At 34.2% G+C, this 17,035-nt stretch overlaps 1 protein-coding gene across 4 annotated transcripts in view; it reads left to right on the top strand.

Annotated features, from left to right (window-relative positions):
* LOC145694654 (tachykinin-like peptides receptor 99D) overlaps window positions 1-17,035 on the top strand; it is a 1,420,129-nt gene that overhangs the window by 1,091,178 nt on the left and 311,916 nt on the right. For all 4 annotated transcript variants that reach the window (XM_081771116.1, XM_081771097.1, XM_081771106.1 and 1 more), the window contains exon 5: window positions 3,236-3,439. In XM_081771116.1, the coding sequence (XP_081627242.1) occupies window positions 3,236-3,439 (204 nt within the window). The remainder of the gene's footprint in view (window positions 1-3,235; window positions 3,440-17,035) is intronic.

Below are 17,035 nucleotides of genomic sequence, written 5' to 3'. Positions count from 1 at the left end.
CCGTTGCTTACTGCATAAATTTGTTCACAAATGACTCTGCTTCTCAACAATATTAGCGGAAAATGCTGCTGCCTCACTTATCACAAATTTAAACAGAAGAATCTCAGCACTTGGCTTTAATTAGAACAATCTATAAATTGGAGAAAATTGCAAATAAGCATTAAAAGCAGTAAAGAGAAAACAAAACTAATGAAACCCGTGTTTTGTATGTGTGCTTGTAACGAAAGTGAAATTAGAACTCAGTTTTGTATTTCTCGAACGGCAATTTTGAGTGAATGAAAATATTGTGAAATCAGATGTGAGCTTATATGACAACACATCGTTAGACGTTGCTTTGAATGAAGAAAAACTGACACCTGGGTTTCCGTATGTTGCTCTGTCTGTTCGTTCTAATCTAAGTGAGGAAAATATTATTTAAGTAACAATATGATTGAATAAGAAAACATGTGAAACTGAATTCTGAGATGTCAAGAGATTTACATATTAAATGGCGTTACAAGTTGGTTTACATAACGAAACGTTGATATCTGGATGCCTCTCTGTGTTTCATCGTTTGAGCCTTTTAGCGATGAACACAGTGAAGAGGTGAACAGTACGAGTAAAAGAAATCTTGTGAATCTTTACACGTACTGTTTTCCCATAATGTTTTACACATTGTCCTACATAACGAAAAATTTGTATCTGCATAGCCGTACTTTCGTCCAGCTATATATACACAGTAGCTTAAAAGTCACACGGTTCCATATACTGAGAGTAATTTTTAAACTTGAAGTTTTAATAGAATCGTTCACGGAGGGATTCGAGTATTGGGAAACAACTATAACAACTTTATATATATATAAAGTGTCTGCATCCCTGGGGGTAAGGATGGAGATTCATTCTAAACCCATTTCAAAACCGGCAGCAGTGTCAACTGTACAACATGTAAAGTAGTTTGATTTGTATTGTTTAATATTTTTTCAATTAATATTGAAACCGGTTTTAATAGAAAGATTAGAGCTGAATATATTCCTAGAACGCTTTATTGATTCCAGATAACCACTTCCTGTTATATACGTATTACAGTCTACAGCGATTAAAGTCAAAAATTGACGTGGTTAATTTCTATTACTTCCAGTTTGAATAGAGGATTATTTTCAGAACGCTAAATGAACTCGAAAGTAAACGCTTCTCACACTCTCGTAACACTTTTGATCTATGTTGATCAATATTGAAACCGGAAGTTGTAGTGAGTTTCAAGCAGTGTCGGTATTAGTAGAGAGTTAAGAATGCAGATGAAATGTACCCGTGGGACGCTAAATCTATTACAGGAAAGCGCTTCTCGCTATGTCTTTTGCTCTATAGTGGTCAATGTTAAAACCGGAAATGGTTGATTTCCGCAACTTCCTATTTGAATAGAGGCTTAAAACTGGAAATGGATCCTATCCTATATACGGAATTTTTAAGAAAAAAGGTTTGTCTCTATTTCTTTCCATGTTTGCTCTAACAGCTAACGGCAGACAGACGGATGAACGCATGGGAATTCTATAAGATATTCCGAACTTATGTGTAGCATAGTTTAAAAATCTGATATTTTTTCGGTTATAGCTACAGTACTGCATGATTTAATTTAGGAAATTGGAATGAGAAAGTTTCATGTGCTAACCTGCTCCTCTACTTATGGTACTAGATTTTTAGGGCCTTATTCAGAGTCGTTTTGACGAATGATTAGCGTCATACTAAAGGACTGACTACTGCAGACAAGACAACATATGTTAGTCGAACTCTTTAGTATGGCACTAATCACGCATCAGAAATACTCTGCATAAGACCCTTAGGGCCTTATGCACAGTCGTTTTGATGTATGATTAGCAAGATACTAAAGGACGGACTACTGCAGAAAACATATGTTAGTCGAATTCTTTAGTATTGCACTAATCACATTTGAAAACGACTCTGCATAAGGCACTTAATGTTCTGTATATTGTGAGGCTCTGAGAGGGGGAAAAAGTGCTTGAGAATATCGACGGTAACTTGGCTCTTTTCAGTAAGATATCATAGTTGTAACTTACTTGTCCTTGTTTGCACTTACGATACTAAATTTTCAATGTTCTGTACATTGTGAAGCACTGAGAGAGGAAAAAAGTGCCTTATACTATAGGAACTTTATGCTGAAAACTTTGTAAATTGATGGATTCTTCAATATTTACCCAAAATATATACTCGCTAACTTAAACGTAGAATGCTCAAGAAGGTAACTTCGCTCTTTCCGGTAAGCTATCGTGGTTTTAACTTACAGAGTAGAAGATTTGGTTTCATAAGATCTAGAACGAAGACTTCAAGCATCTGTAACACTTTCAAATATTTAGCCAAGATTGTACTGTGAAGGTCGTACTCAGTTCGTTTCTATATTCTCTATCAGAAGCAAATTATCTGTAACTGGAAACAAGAAATATGAAGTTATTGTGGAATATGTTAATATATTATACTTCTAGATTAATAAATGTTGTGTTTATGTGCATATGTTTTTATTTCCTTTAATATAAAATGTAGAGTCCAAATCCTGAATGTAAAAGAGCCCATTGTTAATATTAAAAACATATTTTTTTTAAAAAAAATACATGAGGCAACTGTCACAATAGTTTACTAAATGAGTCATAATTAGATACGTAATAGTTTTATTCTGAAAATAAAAGTGGTTTCAGCAACCGAAACAAAAAAAAATCTTCGAACTACTACTCTCCAAACAAACTTTCAACCTATAGGCATTTCTTTCCCAGAAATCCTCAATTAAAAAAAGTACCGCAATTAATTAGTGAGAAGAATTTTATATATATTCTACAAAAGTGAGTTCATGATATGTTTTGCTTTTTTTTTATTGTCTTGAATAGTAAGTTATTTTTAGAAGTGATATAAGGATTAAACATAATTTTTCTCAATCACGTTGGAAAAGCCATATTTGTCATATTTCTTACAAAAGTACTCAAATCGTATAACTCTTTGTGTTATATGCCTTGCTTTTTCTTATGTGTATTCGCAAATCGAAAACTTGTAAGTAGAAATTTGAATAACTGATTAAGGCATACTAAAATATGAGATTTCGTGCTCATAAACTCAATGTTACATGGGGAGCCACTTTGATAGTTTATTTTAAAAAAAAAGAAAGAAAAAGACTTGGTAATGCATATGTATATAATACCTTATGCAGGTAAAGAATAAGCGATATTTATTTATTTATTTCTCTGTTTATTTACAGGTATATGGCTATTATAAACCCGTTGAGGCCACGTATTGGAAAAAGGACGACTCTGTTAATCATCCATGTCATATGGGTTGTGGGAACAGCGATTGCTCTTCCCAACCTTATATTTTTCACTACTGATGAAAACGAAACTAATAGTACAGTTTGTTATGCTGAATGGCCCGACGGACCCACAGGAGAGAGTAATCAGGAATATTGGTAAGTTGGTGAACTATAATATAGTTGATATATTAAAATAAGATAGCAACTAGGGCCTAGAGCTGAATGGCAGATATCAGATTATGACTTATGTTGATGTCAGTTTGATAGGGGATGGTATGAGGACAGTAGAAAGAAATATATAGATTTTATTAAACGCATACAGGGATATGAGTTTAGAAGTAAACATTGAGAAAATTAAATACACGAAAATTCGCTACGACTGTAAGACTGCAGTGTACGGAATGAAAGAATGATTAGGATTTATAGTTGTCGTCAGCAGTGAGCTATTTATCCCCGTCATGATCAAGCTAATGGCTAACCCAAACTACACATTTAAAATTCGAACTAAAACTTTTTAAAAAATAATTATGTAATTTAAATCAAAGTATTAGAATGTAAGACGTTAAAACAGGAAAAGGAAACTATAGAAGTTAAAAGAGATTTCTTAAAAGGATTAGAAAAGCAAACTATGATATACATATACCAAATAATATTTTTAAAATACTAATATTAATAACACATGACACGGAAAATATAATAAGAAAACTTCATAATGCGTTAGCTATCCCAATTTCAAGAATAAAAATAAGAATGTGGTTGCTAATGTCAACATGATCTTCCAAAACATAAGATTTTCGAACAATTCTAAACGTTCTTTAGGGTCTGAGTATTTTGGGTATTCTACAAGAATATGCCGAATACTCAGTAGGCTATACAGTCTTCACAGTACGGATGGTGTAGTGCCATGCACTAAATAGAAATGCCTGTGATGAAATGTCTAATACACAAACGTGTAAGGGTCATTTTATCTCGGCGACAAGTATACGATGCTATCTTCCCATTGCCTAAAAGATGTTTCACTGAATGTAGTTTCTTTTCGTTGACCTGGTTCAATTTTACTTGCCAGTGAGAGCTCATCTTTTGGAGAAAATAGCTACTAACATCACAAAACCCAAGAGTATGTTCCAGTGCAATAACTGAGAATGCGGCGTTCTTGACTACTGTATCGGCATGCTCGTTTCCTCACATCGGAAGACAACAATAACAGTCTTGTTGTTATAGCTGATGGCAGCTTACAAGAATAACTTGTACCACGGGATGTTACCAAGACATTCTGAAAGCTTACAATAACTCTTTGTGAGTCAGTGCAGGTAAGTAGCCTACACGATACAGCAAAAGCTGAAGAGCATGGTCGAGGGCAAGATTAACTGATGTTGGTTAAGCAATAATTACTGGTCGTAGACGATACAGACTGAATTCTGAGCTGTCCTCGTCTATGGCGAAGGCACAGCCAACATAATTCTAACTTTTTCATCCGTCCGTATAAAACACATTTAAATTGAAGTACTATTCTAGTAACGCTCGGAACACTTACTGGAGTTCTTGGGAAATTTTGTGTTGCTTGGTGTTTGATGACAATCGAATGTCGACCGTTGGTAGAATCAACCTCGGCAATGGTTGATAAGCATAAACACGTCGGGAGAAGCATAAAAACGTCGTAAACAGATATCTTGGTCTTGCTTCTCAGAGTCTGTCTGAACAGGTAATCATGACTCAGACAGACCTGATGACTCAGTCAGACCCGGTGACTGAGTAGTAGCCGAAATATCAACTCCGTAGCATTGCTGTGGAATTTTATAATTGATTAACGATAGACACTGAAATTAATCAACAATGAGATTTTTTATACTCGAATGGACGACGTACTGCATCCCGGTCGTAAACCTGGCCCTCACGCAACAAAATCACGCCATCATGCCATAGACTGGCCCTGTGTCCACCTCAAGCGACGATCAAAAATCAAACCCTGAAATTGAAACTATCAACAAAATAGTGCCACCGAAATATTAGTCCGGACTAACATGGCAAGTTCTTTGACAGCAGGAGTGAACAAACTAAGGCTTTTGGAAAGAAAGCCGAAGCCATATCTTATTCGACAAGCAAACAAGACGATTTAGATAAGTTGAAACTGCTGAGTAATACTGCGCAGGAATCTGTAACGTCAATAAATAACTAGATGATTAACATAGGACCGACCACACATAGCGCTTGGATCTGATATAGAACACTGTTGTCGGGGTAACACGCAGTAACACTGAGAATACAGCCTTGGGGAGAACCGTATTTTTTGGGGAAAATCTCTTGGACAGACTAGCGTCCATACACACCTTGATATAACATACATCCAGAAGTTTTTAATGTCAAGAAAGACCCCAGTATATAGTTGTTTCAAAATTCCGTAACCCTAAGTTGTGTCATAAATCTTTTCCAAATCAAAAAATATAGCAACAAGGTGCTAACGATGGGTTTCAAAGTTAGCAAGATTATCTGCAGTGGATTGGAAAGAGTGAAAGGTACACTGAAACTTTTCCAATAGAGAGTTTGGTTCTGAAAACCAAACTAGACGGTTGGTTATCATGCGCTCAATAAGCTTACAGGCACTGCTCTGACTTCAAGATTGAAAACACGATAGCCTTAAGCCACTGAGATGGGAACATCTCCTCCAACCGAATGCGTTTATACAGCTGCTATAATGCGAGCTATGATTTGCTCTATATGTTGCGCAACATATAAGATGTGCAATCAATTCTTGGAGCAGTGTTGGACGACTCATTTAAGACCAAATTAGTGAGCCGTGAATTTGTCATAGAAATTTACGTTTCTCTCTCTCTCTCTCTCTCTCTGAACGAGTGTGAAAAGCGATTAAACTCGACTGAATAGTATGCAGAGTCAGAGATAGAAGAAAATCCCGACCTAATATATTGTCTATCTCCAGGAGTCATAAATTGGTATCCAGTACTTCAGCAATTTATGAAGAATGTCTGCCATCTCTATAATGTCACATAGTGAATAGTGAATAGATGTGATACTGATATCGTTAATGTCTTCTAAAGTTGCGTTATGTGCCCAGTTACTTTGTGGTGACAGTACGTAATATGTATGCTGTCCCCAACCCTCAAAGTTGTAAAAGAATATATACAAGTAAAATAAATGGAGTTGTTTTGAATTAATCAATACAACTGACCCTCAAAGTTGTAATGCAATGTAAACTGTATATTCACGATGCAAAAAGAAAAAAAACTAGCTACAACACCACGGTATTTAACTTGGTTCAGGGAGTAAAACAACTAGAAAAAGTGAAATCTTCAAGTTATACGTCTCACGGTTATTTCCGTATAGGCTTACAGTGATAAGAATGAATAAAATGGTGGAATGAAGAAAGAGGAAACGAAACAACTGCGAGGAAACACATGTACACGATGTTTGTCCACCACTAATCCCATTTGTCTCAAGTTCGGGATTCAGTAGCCAGGAACCCGCACACCAGAGGCGAACATTCTACCACTGAGCCACCGCGCCTCCGTAAACCAACTAGACATACCCTTGTATCATATATCCAGCATATTGTATATACACAGAGGTACAGATTACTACAGGTTTATACTCGTATATAATTCATGTTTTGTAAAATTTTCTGAAGATATCAGAAATTCCTGAAAAGCAGGATGTATAAGTACTTGTATATCCATCCATTTGTACACACGGAAATTTCGTACAGACAGAATTAATAAAGAATACTTCAGTTCAAAGATAAAAGTTCTCCTTCGTATAAAGTTTGCCAAATGAATTACCAAGAGCAACGATATAAAAGATTTAATACTTAATAAAACCCTAGTATAATTCATTATATATCATATTTGTTCCGCAGTCTCTTCCACACTTGGAAGTATAAAAGACCTTGTGCTAATCCAATGAATGCTTGCTTCAAAAACATGTCGAGTCTGTATAACAAAACCAGATTATATATAGCGGTGGGGCAAGTTTTGATAAGACGAAATTTAATATATGCCTCAACGATAGCATACACAATGAGAATTACTAATCAAAAGCACACGGGCCTCTCGTTGCAGAAAGATTTTGAAAGAGAGAAATATATAAAGGGAAGAACAGGGAAAGAGAGAGACTTAATTGTGATTTCTGTTCTTCGTCTATCACTGAGAACTGTAGCAGGCTTTTCGAATTAGTGTTACGGGTGCGCCAAAGAGAACATAACCGGAAGAAAAACGGAATAGGATAAAAGTTTTCGAAAACGAGAAACGTATAAATTGGTTTTGTTGCATGAATGTGCTACAATCTTTTATAGGTACTTTTTTTTACCGTATCCGCTTATCTTGTGTGCACTCTAGTGCTTCCCTATTGGGTTTTCTGATGAAATCTGAAAGCAAAGATATCATAATGAGAAATGCAATGATCTGTGTTACAAAAAGAAAAAAAAATATCTTCAACGGGATTTAAAAAGAAGTCTGGTTAATTTGCGAAAAATAACAAATCAACTGGAAAGTTAAATAAATATGTATTCGTAATATGTTAATTTCTCAACTAATGAAAAAGCATGCTTATATTCAGTAGATCGAATTATCACTTCACGGTAATCTAATAATAATTAGATTTGCAATAGATAGAAAATGCTTATTTACTCCGTACTGTAACTTTAGAAAGAGCTTTTTCTTTTCTTTTTTTCTTTTTTCTTTTTTCTTTTTCTTTTTCTTTCTTTTTTCTTTCTTTTTTTTTTTTTGAAGAGGATTATAAGATTTTCCTGAGTACCACTCTTCCTTACCATAACATATTGTTCGACGCAGAGACCAATGTTCAAGTCTGTATTCTGAGTTAGTGAAATATCACTCGAATTTTGTAACTAAAAAATAACTCTATGACCTATGGAACCCGGGGGTTCAATGCCGCGTTCACTAAAGCTCTATACTGACTTCTGTCGTTAGCCAACTGGATTCAGTTTCTATTTTGTGTTCCTGTTTCTGCGAGATCCATCTTAATATTTTCCTCCCATCTGTGCCTAAGTCTTCCTCATGGTCGTTTTCCGGTTGGCCTTCCAGTTAAGACTTTGAAGGCGTTCCTACTTAATTCCATTCTCACTACATGACTTCCCCACCTAAGCCTCCTAGACTTGGTGACCCTAACAATGTTTGGTAAACTGTATAAATTATGTAGTTCCTCCTTATGAAGTTTTCGCCATTCCCCATTTCCGGTTCTCTTGGTTTCGAATATTCGTCTTACGATCTTGTTGCCAAATACTTTCAGTATATGTTCTTCCTTCCGAGTAAATGACCATGTTTTGCAACTATACAGAGCCACAGACGTGTTTATCGTTTTATATATTTTAAGCTTTAAATTCCTCTACAGAATTCGCGACGACAAGATATTTTGAATTGAATAATAACACGGATTCCCCGTTTTTAGTCGACATTTAATTTCTTCACAAATATGGTTTTCGTCTGTTAATATTGATCTTAGATATTTGAAAGTATCCACTTTATCAAAAGTATTATTTGATATTTTAACGCATTAATATCAGTCTTTCCGTTTTTCTTGATTTCCTCGAAACCTATACATAAAATTTTACTCTCAGTGATGCTGTTTTGTTTAACTCAATGTGATCTAAAGATTGATACGTATCTCATCTTTTGAACATCTTACAGTCAAACAATAATTAAAGTTTGGAGTTAATTATAGTTTTGAGATATAATTGATTAACGATACAATGTGTAATATCTTGTTAGTATCATAATAAAAAGTGTAGTAAGCGCATATTGTTAAGTATTTTGCCTTTCGGGAGGTACTCTTGATTTTTCAACGAACTTAAAAAGTTAGTTATTGAATTCGCTATGGCTGTGTTTGTGTGTGTCTGTTATTTGCATATTTTTCAATTTTGAACACTCCACACGATAGAGCATCAAAAATTATCTAAAGAAGCGATTGAATTTTTCGCGTCACGCTTATCGTTCCCGTGATATTGTCCAAAAATATTCCGATTTCGGGAGATTTATGAAGCCATATCTCTTGAACCGTAAATCATGGAGATATGACATTTTTCATTAAAAAAAATTGAGCCCTGCATTCTGAACATCTTCGTAAAACAAAATATCGCAGAACGTTTTAACAAAACTCTTTAAAAACTTGTGGGAAAAATTAGTACTGAAGGAAATTATAAATGGACAGATATATTACAAGAATTGTTTAATGAGTATAATCATAAAGTATGTAGAACAATTGGTGTAAAGCCTGTAGAAGTTAATAAGAAAAATTATTTTTAAGTTCGTTCTGGCGATGCTCTTGGAGCATTCTCAACTTGTTTTTACAATTTTAGATTTGAACCTGGAAATGTTTCTTACACGTTTCTCGATCTTCAGCTTCCTCTTTTAACTCTGAATACTTTCTTCTATTTTTCAAATCATCGATCAGTTGTGTTCTTCCTATTCCTCGATTTCCTTCCATCTTTCCTTGTATCGCGGTATGAAGAAGATAATTTCTTTGCAAGGTGTGTCCAATCCAATTGGTTTTCTAACGAAGGATGCTTTCTAAAAGCGTCCTCTTCTCCGCTATCCGTTAAAACATCCAAATTTGTTGCACTCTCTGTCCATTTTATCTTCTCCATCTTCCTTCAACACCACATTTCAAAGCAGCACTCTAAATATTTCTTCTCTAATTTCCATAATGTCGAAGTCTCTGAACCATACAATCCAATGCTACATAAATAGCACTTGACCAACTTGTTCCTTAGTCCAATATTAACCCTGCTTGTTAAGAGTGATCTTTTCCTATTGAATGTTTCTTTTACTATGGCAATTCTGGACCTGATGTCTTTGGTCCAATAAGCGTCTTTCGTCAAAATACATCCTGAACACTTAAAATTTAGTCATTCTACTTCAAGCAACCAATTATGAAAAATTAATGTTTCAGATTTTGATAATTTTCATACATCAAAAGACATCCTGGAGAATAGTTGTTTTCCAAAATTTTGATTTTCCAGCCCTTACAGTATTGTATTGTATTGTATTTATTTCTTTTGTATGAACTTACAAGTACGAGGAATGTCCTCAAGTAAGTGTAACATGCGTCATATGTACAAAAAATTTACATGAGTAAAATAAAGTAATATTACCTTGTCATGATATTTACGTACTCCTCAATCGTATAACAAGAATTTTCTAATAGAAATAATTTTAACTTTTGTCTGAACCTTTTCATATTTGCTTCATACTTTATATCAATAGGCAACATGTTGTACAACTTAACACCACCATAACTTACACTTTTTTGATACATTGCTGACCGGTGATTACACAAATGAAAATCATTCTTATTTCGCGTATTATGATTATGTACATCCTTATTTGTTACGAATGCCGATGAGTGTTCTTTCAAATACAAAAAGAGACGATACAAATATAAACTATCCAGAGGTAGTATATTGACCTCCTTCAACAAATGTCTACAAGAAAAAATTCGGCTTCTTATCACAAAGTATTCTTATGGCTTTCTTCTGAATTTTGAAAACATTAAATCTCTGACTTGAATTTCCCCAGAACATGATACCATATTGCAAGATAGAGTTAAAACACGAATGGTACAAGGTTTTAGCTAATTTTAAATTTACCTTCTTTCTAATAATCCTTAGTGCATATTCTATTTAATTTATTAATATTTTGGTTCAGATATAGGTTAGGGTACTGCACTTGTTATGAAAATTTATAGCAATGGATTTTTCAACATTAACAAAAAGATTATTTTTCTTCATCCAAAGAGATACTTCATTTAATGTTTGCCTAGCATTCTGTTCCAATAATTTTTCATTTTTTCCACTCACTAGCAGAGTGGTATCGTCAGCGAAAAGGGTCCACATGGTTTTAGTTTTATTCGATGCATAAGCAAGTTTAAGTTGGTAGTAATTCCTTTTAGTCGTTCTAATTAGTTCCTTGTACCTTTTTTTATATTGTTTATAGTAGGACTTTGCACAACCTGTTTTAAAAACCTTACTAAGTTTATGTAAATTTATGTTTGTAGCACTTGCTTTTAGTACTTCAGGAGTAACCCATTGTCCCTTCTTCCGGGATTTTAACACGAGTTTCATTTTAGGAAAAGCTATATCAAAATAGTAAGCAAAAATTTTTATGAATTCATTATATATATATCATTTGCGTTGTTTAATGAAAGTACACCTTCCCATGTTTCGTGACTAAGTAAATAATTGAAATAATTGATATTTTGATTACTGAATACCCTTGTAACTTTGAAAGTTCTTACACTATATTTCTTACACTTTTGAGTTACAGAGAAGCGTTTATCACATATTTCAGCAATCTGAGCTTCATGATCAGAAAATCCGGTACTAATCAGTTGCGCCCTTGAGCTCAAGTGGTCACAGTTTAGAATAATCTGATCTAGTGCTGATATACTGGTTGGAGTTATCCTAGTAGGTTTATTTATTAAGTGTTTTAAATTAAACGTACCCAATAATGTTTTTATCTTTACATCAATATCTTTCAAAAAATCCATATTTAGATCTCCTACTACTACTGGGCTGTATTTAGTACCACTATAATGTGAAAGTATTACTTCTAAGTTACGCACAAAAATTTCAACTTCACTATCCGGTGTCCTATATATACAGATCATTACAATTTTTTTCCACTGGGAGCTCCAAAATACAACATTCAAAATTTTTTTCATCGTTTATATGTTTAAACTTAGTGCATTCTTTAAATTTTAAACTATGTTTTACAAAAATGCTTGAACCACCCCTTGTTTTCTTTTCTCGACAGAAACTACTTGCTAGCTTGAAATTTGGTAAATTTATAGTTTCTATATTGTTTTGTGCACACCAATGTTCGGTTATACAAATAATATCTACATCTTTCACAATTTCCGTCAACAAAATTTCCATAGTTAATTGTTTCCCAATGGAAAACCCTTGTACGTTTTGGTGAAAGATACGTAAGCCTACTCGCTGTGTTAAATTTACCCTTGAACTAAAAAAGAAGTGCCCTCATCCACATTCTTCTTACTTTGAGTTACTTCCCAAGGTATTGGCAACGCTGCTTGAGACCTAGATTTATTACTCATATCACTGTTAATTACATCACAAATTTCATTGCTTAAAAATTCTTTTCCCCTTTTATTTAAGTGCAAACCATGCCTTGTGAACATTTCTCTACCAAATTTACTTACATCTACCATTTTCACATTTCTGAAGTGTTTACACAAAGATTGCAGCTTCATGTTAGTGACCTTAGTAGCTTGATTTACACATGAGTCTTCCATAAGGTCATACCTATTTGGAATATTTACCACCACTACTTTACAGTAATTTAGCTCAGTAAGCTTACCTTTAATTTTCTTAATAACTTCATTTCCTTGGTTACAAGCCACATCATTTGTACCGGTTAACATTACAACATAGTTTTTCTCCTTATTTGCAATTTTAGAGTTAATTCCACTTAATACCTCTGCACTTTTTGCTCCAGGCTTAATGGTTCCTTGTGCCTTTAACTTGTGTTTTAGATTGAGGTTCATTTGCTCAGCTAGACCCCTCCCATTGCTATCCGCATATACAAAAACTTGAGGCTCTGTTCCAGGTTTATTGCTTGCACTTATTTTCTTGTCTACCGCACTGAAGGCCGGATTCACTGTAAGTTTGGTGTTATTCATTGTCCTTTTACTGTTGGTTCCGTTCTGTTTCAAACACTTTGAGTTGTTCATAGTTTCACAGTCAACATTCTGTAGAACACTAAATTTATTTTCACACACTAATGGAAACTCTGGCGTCATTCCTGTATGAAATATAGACCCCCTTTGTCTAGTACTTACTTTTGACCACTCAAACTTCGATGGATTTTTCTTCTCAAGGTTTAGCTCTACTGCTTTAACTCTTTGATGTAAAGTTTCATTTTCTATTTTTAGTAGTTTTAAGTCTTCCTGTAGAACACGTATAATTTCTAGCAAACTATCGGTATCGCAAGTAGAAGTATCAATGTTTACTGGTCCACCATGTTCTGTGCATGTTGGGCAAAACCACTCGAGCTGTTCCTTCATTTTATGATTTCTGTCACCATTATTGATATTTCCACACTTGAAATGGAACCATTTGTCACATGATACACACAAAATGCCATTTTTAACATTTCTCTTACACTTACCGCAGGTTTCATCACACTTTATCTTGTTTTTATCAACAGCTTGAGAATTTACACCACTACTCTTGGACGCCATCTCAGTTAAGTAGTAATTACTCAATTAGCTTCAAGGTTACGACTTAAAAACAGATTTTGCGTTTCATTCTGTATTTCAATAGTCATAAGAGCTATAAAGCTAAACATTTGCACCCACATGTAATTTTGCCTGTAGATTCCAAAACTAATGAATATTGTATAGGTGTAGAGTTATATCAGCATTTATGGTCCCAATTTCGAGCCCCGGAAACCAAATTTGGTTCAAACGAAATATAGGTAATTCTTCACCTTGTGCTAAAATTTCACACACGTACAACTTTCACCACATGCTCATTCCGAGGATTGAACTTGGGATCATAAAGCTGCTATAAGTCTAAAGCTGTACAATATTCATTAGTTTTGATTGCACATTTGGAATCTACAGGCAAAATTACATGCGGATGCAAATTTTTAGCTTCATAGCTTTTAAGGTTATTGAAATAAACAATAAAGTGAAAATCTGCCGTATTTGAGTCATGACTTTGAAGCTAATTGCGTAATTTATTACTAATTAACTATGAGGGCGGGAAAAGTTTTATTTTGGGACATAACTATTTGCAAACATATCTTTCAATGTATAAAAATTTACCAAAATGGGAGAGATGAATTTTTCATCATTGGTTGACTTGAAGTAGAATAACTCAATTAACGACTTCTTCAAGTTCTTCTTGTTCTAGATATTCTCATAACTTTCGATTTTTCGATGTTAATTTCCATCCATGTAGTTGTCCAGTGTCAACTATTTTGACAATCATCCTCTGTAGTCCTTATTCAGTTCTAGCTACAATCACGCTATCATCTGCATACCTGATCTTGTTAATAAATGGAGTGGTTAGTGTAGAGCATCATTTTTATAGATTCACAAAAAAACTAGTTTTTTTCTTAATTTCCACATGATTTACACTCATTCATTTAAGTTTGTTCAGCTCAATAAGATTTATCTTTTTGGTACATGTCTCACCTTTAGACATTCTTTTTTTTTTCTCGTTAAACGCTAACTATATTGTAAATATTATGTGCTACAATTCAAATTTCTGAAGGGAAATGTGGTGAAAACTTTTTAGTGTCATCTCTAAAAGAAGAAAAAATTGACGCTTGCTTCTACAATGACTAGTTTATTAGGCTAGTGAGAGATCTAAAAAAAATCGCAAAACAGATACAATTTATGGGGAGAATTGTGGCTTTCCACAAAAGATTAAACATTAGAAATTGTTATTTATAACTTTTTCTTTTGTTCTACCTACACCAATGCAGAAGTAGAAGTAAAACGGTTGGGAAGGAACAAATTTCAATTGTGTCTGCTTGTTCCTTTGTTCTGAATGTTCTATTCGGAGAAATCTGATTCTTTCGCTAGCCGCAAAAATATGCAAAATGAAAAAGGAAAAAAGTATACGCAGAAGAAAGTCCATAGGATTAATCAATGGTTAGAGACAGAAAATTAATCTATCAGAGGGAAAGATGGAAAGGAATAAAGACAGAGAGAGAGAGAGAGAGAATGGAGTACAAGAGGTAATTGCACTGTTGTAAATAAACGACAAACTTCTGAATCAAAAATTCCCTAAACAAAGGAGAAGTAGCATTTTGCATCGTTTGTTTTGAAGTTTGAGAACAAAATTACCAATTTTATTCTCGTGCCGTTTTCACAAATAACAAAAAAAGTATTAATCATTGCAAGATAATGTGATTCTGTTGTAATTTTATAATTAACTCCTTCTCTTCACATCGTCATAATTATCAAGAGGGAAATTTTTCTATTTATTTATTTTGCAATATTTTAATCAGGAAACGTCAATTCATTAAATTATCTCTCAATTAGAGAATAATTTGAAAGATAGTTAATTTGTTTCCGAGGTTTTCTTTACAGAAAATTATTATTTTACTTTTTTTTAAATATATGGTTCAGAGACATTTTTGTTAAAGAATCATTTCGAAGATTACATTTGTAAATGCAATATCTCCCGACATACCATCATCGCTTGCTCATGAAAACCTCCTTTTAACTCTTAAATGCCCATTGACGCAAGTGCTACATTAAGGTTTTAAACCTCAATACCTCAGCCCCTAATTAAGCTTCGAAGATAATTTTGGTATCAATGTATTTGGAAAGAGGAAGCTCTCCACCGATATGCATTATGTGTATGTAGGGGATACCACGACGGAGGAGCAGGGTAAAGTTTGTGCTTAGGCTTTTCTAAGCGCATTGCCCCCATTGAGAGTACAATCATAAAAATTCGTATGTGAAGTAATGAAGTAGTGCACTATGTGGTAATATCCTCTATATGTACTTATTGCTTATATGGGGAAGGAGGGGGGCAAAGTTGGCCAATGTTTTGAGTTTCAGTTTTTTGACGTAAATTACATTTATTCCCAGGACGATATCTTTTAAAGAAGATATCTTTTCACTCAATTGATCTGCACAAATGTCATTTCTTTGGAATTTGTGTTCTATAAGCTTTCCAACGATGCATCAGTCATGACTGTGATAATTAGAGGTTCACCAAGGCCGACGACGCGAAGATCCGTAACAGCCCTTCGAAAATGATATATAGGGCGTTTTTATAGGAATTTTGTCCTGAATTTTTATTTTTGTATTACAGCAATGGCTACCATTTGTTTACCTTATTGTCACAAGTGTGTTGCCTACACATTAGAACCATTTTGTCAGCGTAGGGTGACTGCAAGGCTTGCAGGGCCCTCCAAATTATATCTTCTTCGTATTCTAGGAGTTTTTGTTTCTTTATTTACGAATAGAGCGAGAATTACAGAAATGTGCCTCGTTGGAATTTGTGTTCCGTACGCTTCCCAATGATGTATCAATCATTACTCTGTGATAATTAGGAGGATCCCTGGCGGGCTTAAAAAGTTAAGTGTAGATGACTTACATCTGCGACCTCCACAATATAGAGTTGTAGTACGGATGGCGTATATGCTATAGGTTCAGAATTTGGTTCTACCCCATCGAGTTTGAGTGCCGCAATTATGCTCCCTGGATATATTTTTCTTCGCAGTTTCGTTACGGGAGGTTGTTAGAACAGATACAGCGAAAAAATACCAATTTTCTATTTATTTCCTATTTTTATGTATATTTTCAAAGTAATTTGCAAAAAGAATTACGAAAAAGCCTCACTTTTCAAAACTGACTTGTCCCGAATATTCAATCCTTGGGGGGTTAACAGATATTGGAAGCAACAGACAAAATCTCGAGCAGCTGATTCAGTTTAAAAGTCCTAATTTTATTGTAGTGTGCATTTACAGTGTACCAGGTATTTTAAACTATTAAATTAGATAGTGTACTTAATTGAAAGTGCAGTTCTGTATTATCATTCATTCTTTCATAATGTAAGTGTGGATATTAGCTACCGCAGACTTAATATCTGATCTAACGGACATAAGCAACATCGGGTCAATTATCCCTTTTTCATCCGTTAAAACAGAGGATGAGTGTATTTAAATGCTGTCAGTGGTCATTTTAATATTTTACACAGAAGTATAAAAATATCATCGGGTAAAACTTTATTTAGCAGTAATA

This window comes from Thermobia domestica, chromosome 1 (assembly GCF_964235325.1).
Source record: "Thermobia domestica chromosome 1, izTheDome1.hap1.1, whole genome shotgun sequence".
NCBI classification, from domain to species: domain Eukaryota; kingdom Metazoa; phylum Arthropoda; class Insecta; order Zygentoma; family Lepismatidae; genus Thermobia; species Thermobia domestica.
The sequence above is the reverse complement of the archived record's forward strand: the minus strand, read 5'-3'. Positions and strand labels throughout refer to the sequence as shown.